At 37.4% G+C, this 25,555-nt stretch overlaps 3 protein-coding genes and 1 long non-coding RNA gene across 16 annotated transcripts; 2 read left to right on the top strand and 2 right to left on the bottom strand.

The window, feature by feature from the left end:
- Window positions 1–3: 3 nt before the first annotated feature.
- LOC111248956 (uncharacterized) lies at window positions 4–25,555 on the bottom strand. 5 transcript variants are annotated; one of them, XM_086984469.1, is made up of 5 exons: window positions 15,312–15,451; window positions 14,252–14,430; window positions 13,901–13,969; window positions 12,835–12,919; window positions 4–1,189 (listed from the first exon to the last, which is right to left on the bottom strand). In XM_086984469.1, exons 2-5 carry the CDS (start codon window positions 14,408–14,410, stop codon window positions 1,050–1,052), a joined length of 453 nt encoding a protein of 150 aa, XP_086840595.1. In that variant the 5' UTR covers window positions 14,411–14,430; window positions 15,312–15,451; the 3' UTR covers window positions 4–1,049. The 5 variants fall into 5 exon arrangements, with proteins under 5 accessions (XP_086840595.1, XP_086840588.1, XP_022657855.1 ...); XM_086984462.1 differs by lacking the exons at window positions 4–1,189; window positions 15,312–15,451 and adding exons at window positions 11,583–11,910; window positions 25,325–25,555; XM_022802120.2 differs by lacking the exon at window positions 4–1,189 and adding an exon at window positions 11,583–11,910 and having other exon boundaries at window positions 15,339–15,478.
- Window positions 4,503–8,833, top strand: LOC147758396 (uncharacterized). Its single transcript, XR_015324450.1, has 4 exons — window positions 4,503–4,725; window positions 7,644–7,779; window positions 8,139–8,212; window positions 8,746–8,833. It is a non-coding gene; the product is annotated as an uncharacterized LOC147758396 (long non-coding RNA).
- On the bottom strand, window positions 9,083–10,881 carry LOC111248952 (protein FRA10AC1). Its single transcript, XM_022802107.2, has one exon. It carries the CDS (start codon window positions 10,654–10,656, stop codon window positions 9,601–9,603), a length of 1,056 nt encoding a protein of 351 aa, XP_022657842.1. The 5' UTR covers window positions 10,657–10,881; the 3' UTR covers window positions 9,083–9,600.
- LOC111248965 (uncharacterized) lies at window positions 15,636–23,392 on the top strand. 9 transcript variants are annotated; one of them, XM_086984479.1, is made up of 7 exons: window positions 15,636–15,770; window positions 16,625–16,860; window positions 18,450–18,532; window positions 18,958–19,065; window positions 21,887–21,913; window positions 22,386–22,469; window positions 22,893–23,392. In XM_086984479.1, the coding sequence occupies exons 2-7, from the start codon at window positions 16,755–16,757 to the stop codon at window positions 22,920–22,922; spliced, it is 438 nt and encodes a 145-aa protein (XP_086840605.1). In that variant the 5' UTR covers window positions 15,636–15,770; window positions 16,625–16,754; the 3' UTR covers window positions 22,923–23,392. The 9 variants fall into 9 exon arrangements, with proteins under 9 accessions (XP_086840605.1, XP_086840636.1, XP_086840629.1 ...); XM_086984510.1 differs by lacking the exon at window positions 16,625–16,860 and having other exon boundaries at window positions 15,689–15,770; window positions 18,458–18,511; XM_086984503.1 differs by lacking the exon at window positions 16,625–16,860 and having other exon boundaries at window positions 15,689–15,770; window positions 18,458–18,532.

The following is a 25,555-nucleotide window of genomic DNA, read 5'->3' as shown; positions in this document are numbered from 1 at the left end:
CTATCATTTCGTTAGTTTAATGCATGTTTTATTTATTACATTTTCATAGGCCATCGTATAATTTCCAATCTTCACAGAAATCATAATATTTTCTACTTCCTTTCGCAAGTTGCTGGTGTTTTATTTGATGCATATAAATATTTTTACAGAATTAGCATTGTCAGGACAGCATTAAATTGATCTACTGTTTCTAGCGATATACATTTTCAAACAGAAAGAGGGGTCTACCTCTATGAATCTAAGCTTGAGGCAGAGCTACCATTAGAAGGTTCTTTTTTAGCATTTAAAAGAAAAGGTACCTTTGCAAATGCCTCGTCTAATTGAGGTAAGCGGACAACGTTATCCAACCTGATCTCCCTAGCTAGTTGTTGTTCTTGTTGCTTGTCTGTGACACCGTAGAAGAAATCATTGCCAACGGCCGCTTATTCGTCTTATAGGATAAGCGGCTGTATACTACCATAAACTTGTGTTAAAGTGTACTACTTTTCTTCATTTTTTCCGTAAGTAAGTCGATGACTTTTTGCTTCTTGAAAAACATCCTTTGTCAGTGTTCGATGTTCAAAGTAGTTTTAAAGCACTAGCCTATTAATCATGAATGTTGCAAAAAATATGTCGCACTGAGCTCTTTTCTATTATATGTACTTTCTTAAACAAAAAATATATTTGTATACGTCGATAAATCAGCGTACTGTAATGAAGAAATAACCGTACTACCAATTGCAATAGATGCAGATAATAAGATGTAGATTTGAGTGATTACAGTTGTTTTTCTATACCTCTTTTCAATATACGAAACATGAACGTATCGTACTGTATTACCATATGGGCCAGGTACACACGAACTCGACGCACATATATCTAGCAATCTATCTCTTATGAATTGATCGGATTAAAGTGTTTTTCGACATTTTCAGCAAAGAAGCTTCTCCAGCTGCCATAAACCAGCGAGATGTTGTTATAATATAATGCAGTATTTTGTTCTTCTACGGCAAAGGTTGCGTCACGTTGCTGACCTCGTCCGTCGCTGCGTCCACAGTTGCGCACGAACGTCAACCAGTGCCACCATTAACGACCGTATCGATAACAAACAACAAATTATCTCCTTGCCGTTCGTGCTTGTTGCCCTTCAGATGGTACAAATATGTAGCCGGGGCGTTAGGCATGAATTGATCAAGGCCCACGGGGGACACTGAAACAATTTCAACCATCTATTATTACTCTCTTAATAGCCAGTGTTGGCGACGGCTAAACGCTGTGAGGTAGCTAAACTGCGTTAAATGAACAGAGCCAAAGGACGCGAACAAATTTTTTGTTGACTATACACATCGTGGTCTGTAAAAATAGAAACATTAGATAGCATTAGGCAGCTTCTTTTTCGGCTGCTTCATAAGGTAGAAAAAATAGAACACTCCATAGCATAGCAGTATAAAATTAAAATCACCATAAATGTCTACAATTGTATTAGATTATAATATTTCGAAAAGCGTACGTATAGGAAAAATTCTGTTTTCCATAAATGGGTAGGTAGACGTTAGCTGATCAGTGCCACTGATATCTCACCTATGTGTAATTTCACAGTCCGTAGAAGCATACACTTTTTCTATTTTAAATGTTAAGTGCTGCTGAATTCGGGCAAATCGAGCACAAAAAATATCACTTATAGAAGAGTAATTCATAGTAGCAGCTGAGCTCCAGCTGGAATAAAACAGTGAATGTTTAAACAACAAGATGCTTTGACAGTACTATCTAAAAGTGTGATTGTCCATAACAGTCCTCTAATTAATAATAGGGCGCAGGCCGAAAAAACAGTCTACTAATCACTGGTGCACAGACGCTCTTTGGTGAGTCTTTTGCCCTATAAATATAACTAATCTACCTAAATCTATTTTATCTAAGCTTCATTATTACGCGTATCTAGCATGCAGATCTTGTATAAATATAAACTCGGCAACATTTTTCTTGTTTTTTTCCTAAAACCTGTATTTCTAACCGGCTTTACTCCATGATAAGTCTTGGAAGCGCATTTTTTCAAAGAAACCGTATGAAAAGAATGGTTTTTGTCACGCTTAAACACATACATTCTTATGATTCGCAGAATTCTGCAACCAGTTTAGTTGCCAAACCATATCTATATTATTATCGAAAAACACAAAAAAAAAAAAGGCTTTCAGTGTGCCCTGGAATCACGCGGGTGCTCGATCTTTTCTGTTTTCTATAAAAAACGAATGTGTTAATTGTCATCAAAAGTTACTTTCTTAAAGTGTAACAAATTTTAAAAAAAGTAATCTTGCTTTACTGATCTATGTTGTGTAGACAAGAATAGAGATAGCTGGACTCAAAGAACCGGCAACTGGACCAAATTGAAGTTTTCTTTACTTATTTTTTCGATATCATTTTCTTGCATCTTCCATGTTGTAATCTAATTAACAAATCTCGTCGACATTAGCCCGATGTTGCTTACGAATAAGTTGGGTCGACGTGGCTTTATAGCTGTTACAAAGACGTATTCATTTTTTTACACAGCACATCGGTTTCAGGATTTTTTTCGTATAGCCCAAAAAAGTAATGAAGAGTAACTTATTAGAATAATCTTGTCCATCCTGCAGCGATCGTTTGGCTACCCCGTAGTATCATGTTATTGCTTAGCTGTGCTTAAGGCGTTGTCTCGTTACTGAAGACCGGTTATACAAACTCTGTCCTCGCTTTTTGGTAACAGTAATAATATCCTGACATTCGACACGGAATTTCTGCGTCGCACCTGGAAACATTTCTACCTTTGAAAGGAATGTTATCTTCCGTCGGGCTAATCACAATCCATCATTTGTAATGTATTGTAATATATTGCGACAACCTATACTTGAGCAAAATTTAGTTCTAACCATAAGATTCTACATCGGAACGGATAATTATTCTCGCTCGGAACCGCACTGCCATCCAATCTCATAGCTCCGCTAGGGAAGCTAAATAGTAGCTCAGGCCTCTTACTTAGAACAGACGTAATCAAATCAGTAATCCTCATTGAGCAAGAACACATGTACTAGTACTTACTAGTTTAACACCTCTGACGTGTTATTTCATCACTAACTTTGTTCGGTGAAGTAAGGAAGCTTTTGTGTCCGTCAGCTTTGCACGACTTTTTTGACTAAAACTTTCGAATATGATATTCCCTATCTTTCTACATTGAAAAAAAAATGTTATCTTAAAAATAATGCAATAGTGAAAAAAATATTTGACGTTTCAGATAAAACTTATAAGAAGCGTAGCCAAACCTTAAGTTCCCTAATTAGTATTAATCTTTCTATATATGTAGCGTTATTTGCGTTCCAGGACAAGCTTAATCCTCGAAGTTCAGAAGCCTCCTTTTCGATATCTCGTGCGCGATGCAATAACTCATAGTAGTTTTTTCTAATTTAAAAATAATGTACATGTATGTCAAATTTCTTGGTTTGTTATCAATTTAACAACATTTTATGTATGTATGTAGACGATATTTCCTAAACATTCTGTACTCCCTATTGCCAACAAGATGAAGCATTCAATGACCTGCGTAAATAGAAAAAACTTAACCTAGCAGACGCACACGGATTTGTTCTATTAGATATTCCTTTTTAAAATAATGTAGGTTGAAAATAGGAAATCAATAGATTGATCAAGAGTTGCCATAACCAAGGATTTTCGAATACCCGATTATGCTATATGCAGTTCAAACATGACATTAGTGAACCTCGGGATGTTTGCATTACTTCTACATAGACAACACGATGCGTTTTCTAGATTTGCATTTTGAGTATCAGCAGTAAAAAGGTTTACGTAAATATCTGTATTTGCTATATTTTTTAGATTTAATAATTAAAAACATTGGCTTTTTCGAGAACAGCCGTAGAACATATATATACGAGACACATTGAGGAGCGTCTCATTTATGGGCTACACTTTAAGAAGTCGTGGTAAGTTAATTGCACTATTAAAAACATTCCGTTCACTGCATAGCCATTCAGTGTATGTCAGTGTGCGCTTTAGCTTAACCCAGGTGCTTCAAGAAATGTCTAGCATGAGTACAATCGGGCAGTTATGTACGTATGTCACAAAGGACGAAGCGGGAAGTTATCAAGCCGCCACTGATCCCCAGAAAGTTCTTCTAGAGACATTTCCTTCATGAGTCGCTCATAATTATACGAAAAAACTTATCATGCTTCGGCAATGTTTTCACTATGTAGAGATTAATGCTCGCAAAATTTAACAATAAAATCACTAACCAAAGTGAGAAGTTGTTTTTACAAATTGTACCAATTGCTCAACCGGCCATTTTTAGGCTGCGCTGCAATCTTTATGAAAACATCAAGGAACACCTCAGAATGATCAAGGACAAAATTGCTATAATAAATATTGTTTACGATGTAACAATGTTTTCATCTGAAGGGATGTAGCTTTATGTCAACAAAATACAGTCCACTACGAACGTTCCCGGTATATGGCTGCAGTGTGCCCTAATGTATATTTTTTTCACGCTAATTGTGATAGATTATATCCGACAGTTGTACCCCGGTAACGCGCAGGCTTTCGACGACTATTCGAATGGTCCTCAACAGCGCGGCCGATAACTCCTAACATTAACACGCATGAAAGACACACTCGATTGTGTGCTCTCCAACGGGAGTTTCTCGATGCATAGGCACAGAGCCGATTTTCGTAGCTGTGTTCGCCAACATGACAAATACTCAAACGGTATCGTACATGTTTACTTTTGTACAATGAATAAAGTTTGCCAAAACTTGCCAAAAAAACTTGTTGCATAAGTTCAGATACATTCTGATCGCCTAATACAGGCAAGTTAATTTGTGTGAATAGCCTTCGTAGCGTCAACAGTGAACCAATCCTTTGTATCAACTGCATTTAACAATGGCTGATATTACGAACTCTGATCGTTTCTCGCAAATGCCGAATCAATCAATTTATGCCAACAGGAAAAACGCAGGAGTAGGTCTCCGTTCGATTGTTCTATTTAGCTATCAGCTCAGTTCACAAACAAATTATATGTAATCTAAAATTGAATCGTGACTCATCAAAAATGAATCATTTCCTTTTTTAAAGTATCTAAATCTTAAACAAATTTACCGTAGATTGGCAGTATTAACAAACGTATTCAACTAATATTTCGCAGGTAAATGATTACTTTAGCAGTTCACATAGACCATTTCGCCCCCTCACGGTCCTGCTCATTCTTTCAAATGAAATGCATACATTCGTATTTGTACTACAACTGAATGAAATTCGAGCAATGTCTGCAGGAATGAAACAAGTAGTAAAGCTATTGAATTCATAATAGTATAAGAGTTTGAGTATATTTGAGAACAAATCTAACTATGGCTACGCGCACACTAGTTCATGTTGGCTTTAAGAGCTTGTACGGGCATCTAGTAGCAATTTTTAGTTAAGTAAGGCACAATGTCTTCGAAAATTAAGGCGATTTTAATTTCAGCTTGACCAAATCCACCAGCTAGTTATTCTAGTTTTACCACCCGTAAATAGGAATAATGAATGAGTTTAAAATAAATGCTTCAGGAGGCGTGCGATCCAATAGTGACCTGTAGATACTATGTATTGAAGTAAACCCTAATAAAAATGCCATCAGGCAACGAAAAGGTAAACACAAAAGGAAATATGCATATATTTTTAGAACAAACCGAAATACGGAGAAAATAGCTTGGAGAACTTTAATAATGGATATGATGAATTTTATTCCCATCAAAGCAGACCATCTGCACACTACCATCGTGTATATTTTAATATATATACAGTATATTTTAATAAAAATCTTCCAAACGGGATGGTGATCTAGGCGAACACTTACTTGGTAAGAAAAACATCTCGAATGTTCCCTACACCTAACGCCAGCAGAGTTATTCTGGTGAGGACATCTTAAGGTTGAAGTCTACGTTACTAAGCCGACGACACCAAAGATTTAAACAGTTAGAGTTGATAGCGAATGTGCGAGAACACCGAATATTTGTTGAAACTTGCGAATCAATAGCCTATTGTTATCAGCAATGCATTGACCACAATTGTAATAATTAGGAAAACGTATACATTTAATAAAGACCTTCCATTCGAGCTATATATATATATAGCTCAATTGAAAGAACAGTTAGAGCCTATATGAAAAAAGTAATGAACCAACTATATCCCTCCAATATCATGTCTTGGTTTGAATATGACCTGTTCTCGTACGTAGAACTTGTGCTGGGTCCGACTGATGTTCACCCTAAGAATCCTAATCTGGAAGTGTTTCGATACTACGTGATGCTCGATCGCTTCTCAGCGAACAACTTCGACACCATAAGTAGTGCGTCAATACATGTTCTAAGCTTGAATTATATAAGTCGCACTTTATATATGTAAATTAAACCATAATTGAATCAATACATATGTATATGTCATAAAAATTGATGGTGCTTTACGGTCTTTAGCGTCCCAAACGGTTGTTCGCACTTCTAAATACGACGGTCATTTTAGTTTAAGAAATGATGATAAAAATCTCGCACGAGTGTTCTATTTTACAAGTGGACACTGATGCCAGATAGGTTTTCGGATGGTGTTTTCGCTGTTGCTGCATAGCAAAGTAGACGAATGATCGCTGAAAAAATCCACTTTAACAGGAATCGGTATTTCGGTTAATATATGCGGGTATAGCAAACTGCTTGAGGTTGGAACATTTGCGGTTCCAAATTCGTAACTCCAGTTGCCAGGCGTGTCTTCGGACGGAACTTTATTTTCGCATGTAGCTGTGTGTTTTCGGCCACGCTGTGAAGAACCCGCCAGAGCTAGAAGAGTTTACCGTCATAGTGATTGGTCCAAATGAACCGAAGCCAGGAGAGATAATTAAACGACTTGCGCTCCTAAATTCACTTCTGTGGTAGTTTTCGCTGTAGGTGTGAGATAAGAAATATTCATATGGATAATTTGCTATACACACGAAAAGCGATTGACATATAAGTCCTATTAACTATACTTAGGCAGTTTTCAATAACATACCTAATCCAATTTTTTTCCAAGAAAGGTTTTTTGCTAACCATACTCCTCTTACCATCGAAACTGTGCTTACAAAATCCGGTGAAGCATGTGTAGTAGCTTGTGGTAATACTGAATGACTCTTTAGACATTGTACGGGAGGAAGACATCCTTTAAACATCCTATAAAGTAATACTGACGTCCAAAATTCTTTCTAAGCAAAAATATCTTTTTAATGGATGAAAACAATTGTATACATATTCAAATAGTTCAAATAATGTACTCAACATAGTTTTCATCGTCATTTCACCTAGAAGGCTGGAATTAGTAATATTTTAAACATAATTCAGCCTGCTCCTAATAGATATGCCTTGGCAACGACAGAGTTGATTCCCTTACCCATTTTTAACTTGTGCAATTTAAATGTCAATGATCCGCCTGAACTGCTGGATGACCATATTCGATTTTTGGAGGATCGATTTTTCCATTTGTCGACAAAAATAACACAACGTTATAAGCGCCTATATCAGACACAAAAGAAACACTAGAAAACATTGAAATCAACTATATTAATCAAGCGAAAAAAAACAGTTGAAAAAAGAAGGCCAAACTGAATCAACGAGTATTCATGTTAGGGGTTACTACGCGGCGTTGTGCGATCTGTCACGCTGTTCCCGCATTCCTAATAGATGCTGCAATACAGCGTCTAACCTTGGCATCCTGAGGACATACCAAGCGGCTGATACATTGTCGTCTACAGACCTTTACCAGGTACTAATTACTTTCATTGTACACACTGTTGCTAAACGCTATAATTTAGACCCTCGAACCCTTAACCGGTCAATGTCGATGTCATCACCGACTGTTTTAATATTATTTAAATAAACCTGAAGTAACTCAAGTTAGTTATTGTGTATGTGAATAGGTAGATACAACTTAAACTGCTATAGCTTCAGCCCGCACTGTCTTGTCATCTAACTACGGTTGATTTTTAAATACCTACGCATATGGGATTAATCTCTCAGGCGTCGGCCAAAATCCAACTAAACAATACAAAATAATAATAAGATCTTGAATTGTTAGTATGTACCAAGCGTTCTGTTTACAACAATATGTTGCATGATTCGCAGCAAGACTCCATTGCGGTCTACCTCCATCGCCTAAGAAGCACTTCTACCTCTCAGTTCCAACCTTTAAACTAAAGGTGAATATTCATACTTTCCTATTGACGGCCGCAAAACCGTCTGTACAGTTTTATAAGCTTTAGGCTGATTAAAAATAGAAGAATATCTCAAAGTCTTCAAAAGCTTTATTGTTGTTTCAAATGAATGAATCAAGATATCCAATTTGCCATTCTTTTGATCTGTTGGGTACTCCACTCTGGGTTGATTATGCATTTTAAAACAGATTTCTTCGTTTGCCCTACTACCGCTATCGTTTTTGCCAACAGTATCATAAACACTATGTTGTTTGAAAATAAGCAAAGCGGCAAAATTGTATTCAACCAATAGAAACAGATTTCGTTTAAATAAACAAGCTATTAGTGTTAAACCATGTGCTCCTGAGAAATACATATTCCTAAGCATCATGCACCAGTCAACTTCGGCGACTTGTGCTTAGCTAGTCAAGTCATAAAAGAAGTTAGAACAACAGGCTGTAACGTAACATATGTGTTATGACTGGTATTGTACTATTGTATCGCTATCGCTATTCTACGCTTTCTGTTATATTATGAAGGAAAAAAGATAAACGTGGTCGTACTAACAACGGACGCATAACGCGAAAGTGCAGTAGTGGACGGTTGTAAAAACTACCTAACTCCACGGATGAAGTTCTTAGAACTAAGATCCAGAAACAACCCATAAATTGGTAGAAGTTATTTGGTTATACTGTGATGAAATGCTAAAATAAACTTTGATGCCATTATAGCGTTTTGTCGAAATTATTTTTCGAATCTACTTTTTTTGGAACATTTAGTAAATTGATTTGTTGATTGAAAAAACAAATTGATTGAAGTCGATGTAAGTATACAGCGTATCTGCCGTAAAGCTTGTTAATTGATTAGTCCAAAGTATTCCGTAATCAAAACAGTGCTTTTAAAACCATTTTATTTCAAACAACACAGATCACTTGCCAACTCACTTAGCTCTGCCTAACTCATCCTAATACATCGTGTATCAATTAATTTTTAAGTAAATAAATTCTGGGTCAATGAAAATTATATTCAATTGTAGTTAAACAGTGGTAGCGTTGCCAATGAGTTCGAAATTGTAAACATCACAGGGCTTATTGTATATTATAATGACTGCGTTTTGCTTGCCCGCATTACCGAAGGAACGCGAAAGCACAGCTAGAAACCTCTTATTATTTTACATCTAAATATCGAAATCGTGTTACAAAAAAGTGACAAACAAGTGTGTGTTGAAGTATATCAACACTTGATTATTGTTTCGAGTCCAACAGAGCTTTATATATCCATGGCAGTAAAGAAGAAAGATAAATTACGTTACTTGCTGAAAACTGTAAATAAACATTATTTTAAACAGTAAATGACAGCGAATACTCTTTATATTACATAACGAGTTTATTTATTTACAAAAACATTTCATCCAGAAATAAGTCAAACTCGTCGTCTAAATTCGATTCTTCCTGAATTTGAACTGGCTTTGCCCATGGATTGTCATTATCTACATGTTTTTCTTCGATAACCTTAACATTGTCAAGGTTAGCTTTTTCGTCTTCAGATGGAAATCCACCTGAGCTATCTGAAGACGAGTCCTCGTCCCTAAGCGACCGACTTTGCTTTTTTTTTATTTTTTTCGGTTTGCTTTGCCGACGCTTCTTATTTCCTTTTTTTTCTATCTTTCTCATTTTACTTAGCTGTTGTTCAATCTTGCGTTTCCGCTTCTTCGTCACTTCCTTCCGTTGTGTTCGGTAATTCAGTTTATAGGAACAGTCAGGACAAAGGCGAATTTTAACGAGCGCATTCTTCCGTTCATTTTGCTCCACATAGGCAAAATTAACCTCCCAACTCCGGAGGTCAGCATCGTTTATGCAATTCTTTTCGCCACAACTAAATTGTCCTTTTCCAACGACGACTTCCTGTTCGGTACGCCACCGGAAGGCGATCTTGTTTTTCTTGTAGAATCGTAAATCCGTTACACAGTACTCTTTAAATAACTTGTCATAGTATTTCTTGGCTAGTCTTTGGCCCCATGTAAGATCTGAAGTTGTACACTCATCGTCCCACAGAAAGCGATGATTCTCTCGTAAAACGTCGCCATCATTTTTATCTCTACATATGTCACGCTTTAAGTGGGCAGTCTGTCCTTTGTAGCAAAGCAAATAGTCATTGACGAGTTTCTTATGACGACTGTAGGCGTCGAGCGCGAGGATGGCGTACCTTTCACGCCGTTTTTCGGCTCGCGATTGTTCGCTACAAAACTGGCTCTTGTGTCCTTTTATTTGATCGTGGCCTGCATGTGCACTCGATGATGCAGTAAAACCGTGAACGGGTTGTTGGAACTCATCAGTAACCTTAATATTTCTGTTTGACTTGTGCAATTTATATGTATCGCTTTCGAACGACGAATCATAGTCGTTTCCCGTACAAGGCACGAGGTTATCGTTGTACTCGAATTCTGACATAGTCTCACATTAAGAACCTATGGAGCTATAAGAACGAGTCGTAACTGAACAGCCGAAGCCGTTACTGCGGCCACTCGACGTAGCGTAGGGGGCGGCCTGGGTGTCACATTCACTATAGTAATAGCTTGCGTCGAAGGTCTTTGTTTGGCCTTGTTCAATTAAATGGTGAGTAGGTGTGAAAAGAACTGATTTGTTAATAGAAACAGTTGCGTTTCATTAAACTCCACTAAAGAAATGTCTAGGTGACAGCACTGGCTTACTGCTCGATTGCGGTTGTGATTTGTTGACAAACAGAGCTAGGTCGTCTGCTCCAGGTTGAACGTATCGCTCGCTCATAACATAATAGTGACTTTGTTACCAACTAACCGAATATGTACATTAAAAATTTTGTATTTATTAGAATGCTCCATACATACACCTTTAGTTTCAGGCATAGATATATTGGATATTGCACGAAACATCCTCCCACGTCGACCAGCTATTTTTTTCCAAACCACAATATTGCAACATTGGAATATTTGTTTAATATTGACTTTTATTGTGAACACAAATTTTATAGTATTTAAATGTCATTTTATGCGCAGTTAAGGAGAGTTATAGGCTCATTTACAATTAATTAAGATTTTTTGGGGAAGTAGGGAGTTCCCAGTTATCTGGATTGTCTTAGTGTGTAATCAGTGCTCGCACCAGGATTGGGTGCACGATCTATTCTTGCAAGTGCTTAGGGAGTTTCTACTAATTCTAACGTAAAACAACTGTATGCAGACTGAAGATTACTAACGGCGCCATCCCTCTATGGGCAAATACAACCGAGTAGATTAGTACCTCATAGTCCGCCATCACGACGCTCTTAACGGGGCTGTACATTTAGGTTAAATATTTGAACTAATGTCGTATATATGGATAAGTAGACAACTACGACAGGGTACTTTTACCTATTTGCTTGATGTTTATTTTTATAAACGCACCCAAATACAAGAGGGTTTTCTATCAATTTCTCAGTAATTTTTGAAGCTATAACTTATTGGCATTGTTTTATTCAAGTTGAGCATTTATGTAAGATGCCGTAAGTTGCTGTTAACATTCCCCGCAGTCAATAGAGAAAAAAAATTCAGAATCGCTTAAAGATCGACGCCACAAGATAGACGGCAGTAGTACATCCGAGTAACACAAGAGCATCGGCGCTCTTCGAAAAACCTGCATTACACTCCTCTGTGCGGCACTCACAGTTAATCGCCTTTATATCGACACGGGCTAAAATTGAAACGTTCAACAAAACACTCAAATCTTAGCCGAAATAAGGTAAATCTCCTTGGAGTCGTTTTGTTTGTTACGAATGCTATAGGTATCGCCACCAAAACCACAATCACAATGCCAGAATAATATGAAGTAATTAATAGGCGCTGACAAACGGAGTACTTTACGTCAAAGTGGATACTTTAAACACTGTTTTGTTTAACTGTGTCCTCGTTATCAACGATATTTGCTGAATTACGATGTCCGTGAGTTTGGACAATATGGCAGGTGCTGGCTTCTTTAGGAGAAACTCTTTACGAAATGACTTAGTGCACGGACAAATAACACGCTGTATGTTAGAAATAATAACGCCGGTCCATTTACTTTCCAACGGTGGCAAGGACCTGAACCTATCTTTGTCGCTTCACGGATTCCTGTGGCATCATTTTGGCACTGGGCTGGGTGAAATTGATCTTTTTGAGTTCTGTCAAAAAAACCATTTCCAGTTACATAATAATAGCTTTTACTCCGATGCATCTATCTGAATGAAGCCTTTATTTGAAAAAAAACACAAATATAGTTTGGAGCATCATTATCTGCTGCCTAAGCAATCGATCGAAATGGCGAATGTGTCTTGAACATGTAAAACGCCTATATATATCCAAACCTGCACCTAAAAAGCTGGAGCGGGACAACACAAAACTGAAGCTGATGTTCAAAAAGAAAATGCTGGAAACAGCTAAAGTGCATATTACCATGCTATAGTAATTATCATAAAAATATCTTTAAAGAAATCTAATTATTATTATCTATAATCGTAAATCGTTATGGTGTGACTCAATTAAAGCCGAGGATTATCGGCAGAAATGTCAAGCAGATGTCTAAAAAGATCAGTCTTAATGAATTTTCTCGCGAATTCCTATTTGCAACTTCGCTACTTACGCTCGTTTACGCAGCTGTCTCTGTCATGATGTTGAATCCACCCACAACGGCGATCAACAGTTCTTCGTTCCTCCACCTCAACAACCTGAAAATTAGTGGACAACTGTTTGGCTAATGACTCCTACAGGAAGGCAGTAGTGGTTAATAAATGTGAGATAAAATTATGTAGCTATACCTTGTCTATGTGGCACCGAATAAATTTGATCGCCCTCCGGGAAAAAGTTTAGAAGATTCTCATTGTGGACATGTGCTTTCTGATAGGAACGAGCGCAGTAAGCACGTTTGAAGCTGAGACCTAAATGCTAGGTCCAATCGAACAGCTTGGACGACCATCCTTTTCAGTTCATAATAAAGCGCTACTTTCTTCACAGGTAATGGCGATTTGAGCGACGCCTACGCAATTAGATTGGCTCGAATTCGATTTTCGGGAGAAAGTTTACTCGTATTTGAGACGCTAGTTAAACGAGCACATCTAAACACCGCGTCTGTGATATTCTAACAATTACGTTGAATACGTTGAACTTACTTCGAGCTACTAACAGACTATCGGGCTAAGTAGTACTGTCAAAGCAAAGCGTATTGTCACTACAGGGTCCTGCAAGCTCCTTTTGCTACGGCAGACATTTGTGTAGAGCTGTGTGTGGCGAATAACAATCCACTATCTGCAGCAAGTGAAGCATTTGGCGTCTCCAAGAGAGAAACTCGCACAAAATCTATGTGTCACAGATTGTATAGCTCAACTACAAATGGAATACCCGATTTAAAGAAACGGATGCGTCATGAACTGTTCGTCAGCTCGATTCTCTCCGTTGCTGTTTACGCGAGCTCGACACTGCATCGCAACCAATAGACTATGCATCTGTACTCTTGTTGCGACTAACAGTTTGAGCAGCACATATGCATAGAGATATTTAATACTAATTATATTGAAATCATACTTCATTGCAATTGTAGTGACGATGCAAACACATAAGTTTGCTTCCAGCATGAAGCTCTTTGCTCTCCGCGTAACTTCCACATACTTTACATTGGGCCATTTATATAAAGCCGAGGAACAGGAACTTACCATCAGGCGACAGAGGCTGTACGTTTTGTTGTCTACGTTTTGTAGCTGGTTACAGTCTTGTATAAGGTTCTGAAACATATTTCATCCAAACGATGTTCAATTGATACTTCATACTTACTTGAACTTCTCATTAGAAGGCAGGCATCTGCCTTCATTATATTTTTAGGGAGTAAAGGATTTTTTCTTTAAGAGTACCAGAGTTCTTCAAGAAAATCAGAAAAAGATTTGCCTAAAAATAGTGAAGACTATATGTAGGAACCAGCTGACAATGGTGCTAACAGCACTTTTATTAATGAGAACATTTTTCATTCATTGTATAAGATGCATTATTATCAATAACAATAATGATACCTTTGGTGGCGGCGACAACGAGCAGGATACATCGTTGTTCGAGTTGCACACGTAGCACCGAAAAGCGCCAGCTCCCTCAATGTTTATTGACAACGCCAATAGGAAAATAAGCTTGAGGACTGGGATCGTTATAAACAGACTCTTGGCCCACATACTCATGAAGTGGCAGCGATGACACCCTAGCAAAGTGTTGTGATAACGACTAAGTTATACGTGTCACTCTACGGCAGCAGTTTGGGTTCAAAAATAGAATAGCATGTCTAAATGTCCGGGCAGCATTTTTCATGCACAGTATCTCGATACATACCCGTGCTGCCCGCTAATAAACCTATATCTATAAGATTCACCTCAGCCTTTGGCTATCCAGGGACCGTGGCCAGTATCGTTACTAGTTTTCCATGTCTAATTAGCAAAAACCGAAAAGCTGAGCATCCATATAGGTTATTTATGACATTTAGACTTACCTAGAACTACAATAGTGTTCTCCGCGACCCAAATTCGTATATATGTAATAATAGAACTTAACAAACGCCTGTGCTGCTGGAACAGAAACCCTCCAGCAGACGTTTGCAGTAAAAACAGTTTCATTACATTTTGAATTTGAGCCGCAAACCCACTTACATCAATTTCTAATGTACATCGACGCACGATAAAATTGCTACAATGTCAACTATTAAGGATGCAATCCTGTATCCTGGGAAGAGCGAACGTGGCACTGACGTAGAAAGCGCTTGCCCCGGCTACTTGCGGCTCGTGTTTAATGGTGCAGGAAATTTATGGTCACACGAGTACAATAAGTCAAAGAAGGCATATTTTACATTTTCCAATATTACGTACCAAATTCATACTTTCTACGCTCAGAATACTACCTCGCAAATAGAAGGATCCTAGTTCAATGCTTCAAGCACTCAGTTGAAAATGTTAGCAAATCTGAGCTCGCACGCCGTTTGATAAAATCGACTAATACGACAAAATGCTTCTGAGTTGACTCTATTTATGAGACTTTTGTATAGATTTAAAACTATTCGGATTTTTAAAACTGTGCTGTTTTTTCACTAACCTTCTTTGTCAATATTTAGGTACACACCGATGCGACGAGATCTGATCGTATTGGCGATGTTATTTGATTAATGTGCCGAATTTACGTTCGTGTTAAGTTTTAGCAAGCCGGTACTTGTAAAGCGTTTTGAACTGCTGGAGCTGGTAAACACAGAGCTTCCTTGTCTACCTTTCTTTTTTAGCAGCTTTCTTGAAAATTCAGGTCCAGCCAGGCGCACTTCTTTCTCGCAAAGGAAACGCTCTTTCGGGCAAGCATCACAAAAAGGAAGACAGTCTTATATCAACGGAGAGAGAGCAAAATCTGTGCCATCTAGTCCCGGCTATTCTTGAGTATATATATATATATATATATACATCAAAAGAGTCGAAAATCCCAAAAGCGTTCGTCGCCAGTGCGATGCAATGGCCACTAAGTATCACTGTCGAAATCGAATACTTTGATACATGCATCTGGCTGTGTGTATGTTTGTCTTGGACATGCGTTATCAACGCCCGTTTCGTGCATTTCAATGAACACACAATTGTGCTAAATTGAAGAAACTACTAATGATATGCTTGTGAATAACTACAGTTTTGAGAAATTGTTGTTTTAAATATAATCTGTAACTGTGAGCAAGATCTGATTTGTTTAGAATAGACTTTTCTTGAGGGTTTCAATCTGAAAATAGATCAACTAGAGAATGACCCATATGTGTCATACGCAATTTTAGCGCGCTTAGTTGAAAATCGACAACGACTTTGTTTTCTCGCGCTTTGTTTTTATAGTAGAACTAAGAATAATCGCAGCTGCCCAATTATCTATCTAGCTTCTAACATCGCTAGGTTTTTATCTAAATACACCCCGACTGACGTGAAAGCAATCAACTAGTCTATTAAGCACATTTACACTAAACAGACAATTTTTTATTATCATCTTGCCAACAAGCTGAACTTGGCTTATAAATATATGAAAAAAAAAAAGTATTCTTCCCCCAATTTCTTAGAAGAGCAGAGCAAACTTGATTGGAAATTTCCAATACTGTGCTACGACGACACTGGTATTTGGACACAATTTTTGTTCCTTTCGAGCCTTAACTAATAATACAATTCATTCTGAGCTTCATCTGGTCCAGTTACACTTGCAATGCAATTGAAACACCTATATATACTTTAATTAGCAACTTATCCAATGGATATTCATATCCGCAGTTTCGATGCTCGCCTATTTTTATATCAAAGTGTCCGTCACTGCGGCAATATAATATTTGCATTACTAATTAAAAGTCAAATATCGGTGAGTTAACGTTGCTTGTTATGCTTCCTTTTTTACAACAGTACGTCTGCTCAGACTGCGAACTTTGCGTTTATATTTAATTTTTTACGTAAGTGATGTGATTATCAAACGATCGAAACTAGCTTCCAACTTTAATCAAAAGAGGTATTTACAAAATATCTATTGTACGTCATGAACCCTTTAATTAAACTTCTACTCTTTGTGGCATCGACGAGTTTTGCTTTTATGGCGGTAAACTCAAACAAAAATGAATCGTTCGTGCCGTTCTTTCTTTGCGGTAAGTACTATTAGCTTATGTGTGATTATATGTAACCGTTCTATTGAAACTCGTTTTTTAGTATTTTTTTGTTATATTATTGGTGTTATATATTATATTTATACCATTTGATTTCATGTCGCTATAGAAAAACTAGAGCGAAGGCGTGTGCAACTATCTATCGGACCAGCCTAAATTATGTATCGCGTTCGCTTTTCATCAATCCATAACTATCTAAGAAAAACGACCATTGCAGAAACCTGTAAACACAAATAACTAGAAACTGTATTCTAATAATAGAAAAAAAGGGACCTAACAAACGCTAGCTGTTGGAGTGCACTAGAACGAGTTAAGAAGCCAGAGGTTCATTAAATCATCTTTCCTGTAGTATTTTGCTATTATAAGTTGTTCAGTTTGCTCTAAATATTTGCACGTATTCGTTTCCATATAACAGGAAACTGTAAAAAGAGGCGAAGTTCTCAAAATTTCAATTTTCCGGAATGGAAACAAAAGCTCTTTTCGAAATGTGTGAAAACTATTAGCTGATTGGCAGCCTGTACTTGTAAGTATTTTACATCATAAACGACCATTAGGACGTCGCTTTCGCTAGCTCACTGGATGGGCGGCCGCAGGTAGCCGGAAAATAGCAAAGAACGAACAGTGGAATCAAACATCGATAAAATCGCTGGATGAGTAATATGTTATCGTGAGCACAGACAACACAGGATATCAGTATTCACCTTAGGTTATACAGGCCAACACGTCGCGCAGTTAGGCCACGTTCAAAAAATCCACTTGACAAAGGATCTACAAGAAAGTAAAATGGTATTTTGATATTATGTAGTGGAAATAGGACATATATTATTAACACATCGTAGAGCAACTGATACGTGTAAGAAGTTGCGTTGGCTAAATATGATTACCATTACGTTTGTTATAATGTAATTAGCAAATTAAAACTGTGGTGAACACTACCGGATAGGAAACAGCTCCTAGCTTCATTGGTGAACAGCAAACGCCTTCACGATTCAGCCTTAGGACTAGGAACAGCGTTTCTCCGAACAATTTCTATTTATGTCGTAAGAAAGACCCAAGTTGCGATAAACGATTTTGTATTGCCTGACCTTAGACTCATGTTCTATACAGTTATTATATTGAATATTAAATAAGGTACGACTCACTGTATAAGGGTTATAAGGCAAAAAGATAGGCTGACTACTGTGACGTTTTCGTCTGATAATTATAGCTTATTAGGTTTGAATAGCTTTTCGATGATTGCATAACAATTATAGGTACAGATAATTGATTTTGTAATGTACAATATTCGCTTTGTTGATTCGCCTCGCGACGCCTGAATAAGTGTCACCCTATAAAGATTAATTGTAGCGCAAACTTCATCTAAAAAATATAAGTAGGTCGTCGCTTACGGGAACTAGAGTTCATTTAAACTCTCAACCTAAATTCAAATCGAGAACTTCAAACTTGCCAGTAAGATTTTCTAAAAGGAGTGTTCAAATTATTTTTGGTCAAAGGAAATGATCATTGTTTCTAAATTTCTGTGTTTAATAATCTTTCTGTGTTGATTTTCGTATCGTGTAAATCGTTTTCAGATATCAAGCCAGAGGCGATTAATGTTCTATACGATTGCATCGTTACCCTTCTGCCGCCTAAAGTATATGAAAACACAGTAGATGTATATTCGAATTTAATTTCCATTCTTTTATTTACTTTGATTGTTATCGTTTGTTCGGATGATGCCAGCTTATTCCGGGATCCCTAGGCTCAGCTAAACTCTCTCTTAAAAAGAGCCGCAGTAATCTCTAACTTAACGTTCATCTACTAAAGCAATATATATATATGCCTCGAAAGCTCGATTTATGACTGGCCCTCTAAGCTTCTATCACAACCATTTGTCAAGTATGGTTAAGGAAACTTACTGACGTTTTTCGTTGGAGGTCATAGAAACACAGTTACGTCTTTTAATCGTTAGTAACCTCCCAGAAGTATTGACCCTTTGCAAAATGTGTATACATAAATTAAATTGTTAGAGATTAGGTTACAATATTGTCGTTTCAAGTAAGTTGGAACAAGTTATGTAATGTTGTGAATCTTTTTCAGTGCACGGAAGTACTAGATGTCAAGTTGGAAAAGTTCAAGAAAAACCGCCCACTCACCACCTATGTTACCGAGCTTTGCAAAACAGCCCCTAAGCTTCTCAGCAATGCGGTTTGTAGTTAAATCCAAAATAAGCAGATGCTTAGAAATACGGCTAGAAGTTTGCTTTTCCTCAAGCCAGACCTATTTAGTCGCATAAATTACTGTTAAGTTCCTATAATCCTGTCTTAGGTCCAGTAACAGCTCACCTTTTGATGTTTAATTCGGATTAGAGGTGCCCGTTCTATAGTATCACTTTAAACTTCTGTTGCTTTCATCTACTTTCTAATAAGGTATGTATTTATTGATGCGACGGACTCAAGTGTTTAGTTACATTCGCAATAGGCATTTTAAGATTACAAGGTTTTGCATCTGTGCGACAGCTATTCAGTCGGGATTATGTTCCACAAAAATGAAAATACTTAGAATAAACAGAAACATAAGCCTACTGAAGCTGTTTGTTAAGTGTAGGAAGATTCATTGTGACTGTTGGGAGGAAAAGGCTACCTAAAAATTTCACACATTGTTGAGTTTGACCGAAGATGCTTTCGTACGTGAACTAAATATCTGCAAGTGTTTTTATGTGAGAGCTGCCTCTCTCTGCGCCTGTGATGATACTGCCGCTAAAGTAGCATCTTAAATTGCAGGTGTGAAAGGTACGCTTAGTAAAACGTATAGTCCAACGCATGTACGAACCTTTGAGCCACTACGCACGATTCCGTTATCCGATTCTGTCTTCTTCCGCTCATGGGGAGCCATGAGTGATTCGAGATGTATTACAGAAATTGTCGTTACTCTCAATAACAATGATGCTGTTGCGATTACTGATTTTATTGTTTATAAAATTAGTTTCGTGCTTCTCCGATTATATTTGGCTCGATAATGAGATCACAGGAAGGCCTCACGGTAAAGCAAACTCTGATAACGACAATTCATATAACATAGGAGATCTCGAAGAAAAGCTGCTTAGTGAATCGAAATATCAAAGTGTGCGATTCATAATGCAGTCCAGAAGGTGAAGCATAATGTACCCCTGTCATCAATAAAAATAGAAAATTAAAAAAAAAACAGCAAAGAGAAAATATTCTGTTTTCAGATGAATCGCATTTTAATATTTTCAGTAGTAACATGCCCATAGATGTTCCCGCAAAAGATTTAAAAGGTTGTGGTGTGAACCGTAATTTCGAACCACGATGCAGGAGCTCTATATTTGAAGTAAACAGAACTATGGAAAAACGACAATTCTGTTAAGTAATTCAAACGAAAATGCTGTCGCGGGTATGAAAACCGTTCTTGGACAAGAACTTGGACAAGTTACCATGCCATATGGCGAAATATGTCTCTGAAGTGTTTATAACTAATGGCAGCAAGGTTCTACGACCTGAAAACTAACCTGATCTATAATCAATCAAAGACGTGTGGCATTATGCCAAAGGGCGAATCAACACCGAACACGAGCATTACTCTATTCGAGGATACAGTGCTCCAATTAGAGGCTTACGGCCCGGGTGCGACAAGAGTAATGTGAAAGTGCATTCTGAACAAATCAAAGCAGCAGTTGCTGAAATCAGGTTGCAGTCAAGGGTAGGGGAATCCAATACTAGCGCTCACGACATTTACGTGGCAGTTTAAAACGCTTTTCTAGCGAGAGTGTCTCATATGTGTTACCATTAGGAAAAAGAACGACGCACTTCACATAAAAACACTGCACGCAGATATTTAGTTCGGATGCAGAGGTATCTTCGATCGAACTCGATAACTTGTGAAACTTTTACTTGGTCTTATTCAATTTCCCATTTATATATATATATTGGCTGCCTGCAGAGAATATATTTAGTCTTCGACCAACGGGGCGCCGTCCCGACTAAGCCTATGCAAGCAACCGAGGCCACAATCCTGATAATTGCTCAACTAACCAAGGATCAAAAGGTAGCCGTTAGATCGACGAGCCCATGATCATAGTTGGAGGCGGACCTCCGGAACAGTCTTTAGTGCCGGCAGAGGCGCCAGGTCGTGGTTAAAGTGGTCGCCGGCGCTAAAAGTCATAGACGGTAAAATGGGCTCGGTCGCAAAGCACTAGTGTCAATGGAAAGAAGCTTGGCAAGAGAGGCCAAAAATGTACCGTAAAGAGAATAGAAGTGTGCCGTGCGGGAGCAAGCGGCCACATATTATACGAAACCATTAAATACCGATCCTTACGAAAACAAGGGCAAAAGGGTCGTTGTAGAACTGGGGACAGCTTTCTAGAAAAGACGCTGTGTAGCGCATATACGCAACCGAGATACATGAACGCTACTTGGACGCAGTAGGGCTAGTAGCAATAATTGAATGTTACGATTAGAATGTAAGCAAAAAATAGTTGCAGTGTGGATGCACTTAGGGTGCAAAAAACATTGCTGCTAGCTGAAGTCTGTCTCCGACCAGAGGCCTAGAGTTATGCCGGAAGTAAATAATATGGACTAACGCTTAACGTCGGACCTATAATAATGTATGTAGATTTTACGCTAGCCGTGCCTGAACTAGAAGTTATACATACTGACTATAAAATTAGAGCATTAAGGGCGGTAAGAAGAGCACCTTATATGTGTTAAAAAAGTGTATTTTATTGCCTTTAGTAGTCTTGGTCTATAGTGGCATTTGTTATGTCTAGAGCATTTTACGCTTGTTATTTGCGTGGCGTATACGAAAAATCTATAACTTACTCAACAGGTTAATACTTTTACAGTATCTGTAAAATCTACATTGGGTTGCAGTCTTGGCATTTCCGCAGGGGACTTCCTGGTGGTCCAAATTGCCAAACGCATTTAATTGACCCTAAACATGAATTACTACTGAACATATTTGTTGTCGATAATCACTTTTAACACATCTCAACATTATATGCGCTTTTCAGTTCCTATTGATTACGAATTTAGTGCAGGTAAGTTAAAAAATCACGACCAGCAATTATGAAAAAAGTCAAAACTGTGTTATCTTTGCTCTTCAAAGAGAGTAGTAGGTACTTCAAATTTGGTATTTACCCTCACTTCTATTTTTTATTCAGAACTAAACACAAAATGGGCATTTTTTTTACATTCTCGACGTGAAAACCTATATGTGTTACTGGCTGGCTAAAAATTTGTAACCTGTTTTACATTTCCTACTACCTATTTGAATTTTTCTAAGATCTTTGATTTTTCAACACTTTAAGGGTAAGCAATAGTTTTTTATTCGCCTATTATTATTATTAATTCTTTTTCGTTTACTTAAAGAAAAATGCAATGTGAAAAAAAAGTATTGCACTTTCTATATTGCAACCCAATCATTCATAGAAAAATTGGATTAAACGAGAGATAGGAGATAATATCTAATTTAAGACGCGTTTCTTTGTCTGGACGTCCATATTCTTACAGAAGGAGTTTCAAGCACAAACAATGGTTGTGCTGGAAGTATGCTGGAATGCTACAGCATATTGGATACCATATGAGCCTAAAACGGTACCGTGTTTAAAATGTAACTTGTTTTTGGGAAACTATAAATGCAGGCTTGATATGCGGCAGACTCATCACTTCATCTTATTTTTCCGCCTTTTTCTAGCTGTCACGCACTCGTTTATACTTTTGTTTTTGCAAAAGTTAGCACCAAAACAGCGACCAGAAGCCTAATGAACTTCTGTAAAAATGATAAATATGATTGAATCATTTGAGCAGGAAACCCATTTATAGTAAAAAGCATCCCTGATATGCCACTCACTTTTCAGAAATGACTTTTTACCATGTTTTTTTAAGTACCTTCTCGATGATGATAGTATTTGATAAATAAGAGATAATAGAACTGCTATACCAGAATTAATTATAGTTAATATAATAGTACTACCGTATCAGTAACCTATGTCGATGTATGTATTACCTTTCTTCCAGAGGTATCAAGATATCCAGTTGTTCCACTGACGGAACCGAAACAGACAGTACCTTACCTTGCTTGATGTCTTATAATTTCGTATGATAACGATGCCTCTTAGATCAAGTAATATAGAACTGCGCAGAATTGTGAAAGTAACCATCAGTCTACCAATTTTCCAAAACGAGAAACCACGGGTTTATTCAGAGAGACTGAGATGAAGGTCGCACCTCACTACTATTAAGAAATTGTAAGCGTGAAAAATGGAACATTTCATCACGGTTTCTCTGAACAAGCGGCGTACTATTATTATACCAGTAAATGGCTAAATCAGATATACCAAAACCGTAAAAACGTGAAATAATTTCCCATTTTTAAAATCTAATCTCTAAAGAGAAAGGTCACTGTTACAACTCTGCTTTGACGCAAATGAAGTCAATTGAGCCTTTGTCTGGGCTCCAGTATACAAGATGAATCGTAAGACGAAAATAAATTCATATAGTGCTGCTTTTGAGCTTTCTCTGGAGTTGTTCTTATTCTAGAAGGGATGCGTTTACTCTGTTGAACTGCTTTACCATAACTTAGGGATTCGAAAAAAATAGTGCTCCCTTTTATTTTAATGTATTCGAAAATTCCGATATGTGTATTTTACCTACTGTGTTTTGTCTTTTCCTCTAAAAACAATCCTGTTTGTATTTCAACAAAACGTCTGCTATGAGTCGAGTGAAAAAACCATGTTTCGAGCATAGCCCAATCTGGGCTAATCCAACAATTCAGATGTTGAACTGAAATAGTATAGCAGGTCTGTCACTTTCATATCGGTTCCTCATAGAAATTAAATCTCTATTTTTTTATAGCAACTAAAGCGTATACAAGTAAACCTTATCTATTCATTCAGCACCGCGCTGGGTATGATTTTGTACGTACCTGTGCGCCTACATGCTTACGCGTATTTGTGTACGCGAATCTCCATGCACGTGTTAAGTGAACTGCCAGCCATGTATTTTCTTAAGTCAACTTATTCGGCACCAACAGTCTCGACCAAAGCGTTAGTTCACTATAAGTAGGTTTCGAATTAGCAAAAACGATGCAACTTAAGTATGCCTAATCGGTTTTATATGGTACACCCTGAACCTTTTCATAAGAGTAAAATGAAACATTCTGGTACGCTTCTGCGCATGTGTTTCGATCAAATCACTGAAGGGTTCTTTGAAGAAAAAAGGCTTACACGAGTAAGAATGGGTAATTTGGTCAAGATAAAACATTTGAAAGTAATGGTAAATAGTTACCACAACTATTTAAAATATTGTTCGTAACGCTTTGGTTATTTAGAAATTAAAAATTCAGACACTAAGCATCTATTGAAAAGCGCTATGGCCAACGATAGTTATAATACAGTAATTTGCTGATGCATTAGTTGCTGTTCAAAAACATACAACAGTTCTCGTCTTCGTGACTGGTACTATTATACGTTTCATTTACGTGAATATATAATTTGTTTTGAAATAATTGAAACTGTCTGGAAAAAAATCGTTCATCCACTAAGAAAAGCAAGAGTGTATCTGAAGAAATAAATGCAGAGTTTGAAACCCGTCGGTGCTATCTGAATTCTGTGAATCTTTTATGTTTGTACCACCAAACATTTAGGCAATGATCCGTATTACGTTTATTGAATAGTTTTGAGTAAATTTATTTTTTCCGGTATATATTCGTCAACGAAGCCCTACATTAGTACGTCGCTCGTAATTCGACAGTTATTGCAACGATGTGTTGTAAATTTGAGATTCGAAAGCCTACGAACAGGAAGATTGTACCTCATGAAAATGGCTAGCAGAAGGAGACATCAACCATGATCACCCATTCCATAGTAACCCTAGATGAAATTTCAGGTCAACATTTTTTTACTAGGGTCATTATAAGTGCAAATTTAGATTAGCTACCCAATTACTAGAGCTTTGTATGTAAGCACATTATGTATCCTTTTTGTTTTAGCTATTTAAAGTCCGGTTAAAGTTCTTAAAGACATGATTATCAATCGTGAAGTTCTGAGAAAAATATTACCACACTTTTATCCTACATTATTATTATACTACATTTTCGTCCTACGCGCCGAATGAATTTTAAGTTTTACATATCCACGGCCTCTGATAAGCCGTTTTTGATGAGACCAAACTTCACGACATTCGAAAAAGCAACGTTTAGTATAAACATCGTTATATCTAGGGCTACTAGCCAGACTTATCGATTCTATTGTGCAATTTGGATGTTAAAAAACAGAGAAATGATTGCAAATATATAACGGCTCTTGGTATAAAAATCTGCCATAAATTTGACAGATCGAGTATATACATCTTCAGAATACAGTACATGATCATACCGCTTTAACTATTAAATTAGAATGATGCATATAATGACGCAACTTATTCTTACATCTTATTTCGAGATTACTTACGCAGCGCGCGATGCACTCTTCATGAAAACAGGTCATTTACACGTCCTCCTGTTGTGGTACACGGAATACGGATTAGCATGCCCCAAGTATAGCCCGGCGGTACACTTTTCAGTTGTCTGTTTTAGTGTCGTGCTTGTAGAAGTTGTCCAGGAAATCTTCCAGCATCAGTAACCTTTACAGTGTTATTCAGATCCTGTCTTGCGTATACTGCCACGTCATCCGCATGTGTTT

The sequence above is a fragment of the Varroa destructor genome, unplaced genomic scaffold (genome assembly GCF_002443255.2).
Source record: "Varroa destructor unplaced genomic scaffold, Vdes_3.0 BEIS01000001.1, whole genome shotgun sequence".
Taxonomy (NCBI): domain Eukaryota; kingdom Metazoa; phylum Arthropoda; class Arachnida; order Mesostigmata; family Varroidae; genus Varroa; species Varroa destructor.
The sequence above is the reverse complement of the archived record's forward strand: the minus strand, read 5'-3'. Positions and strand labels throughout refer to the sequence as shown.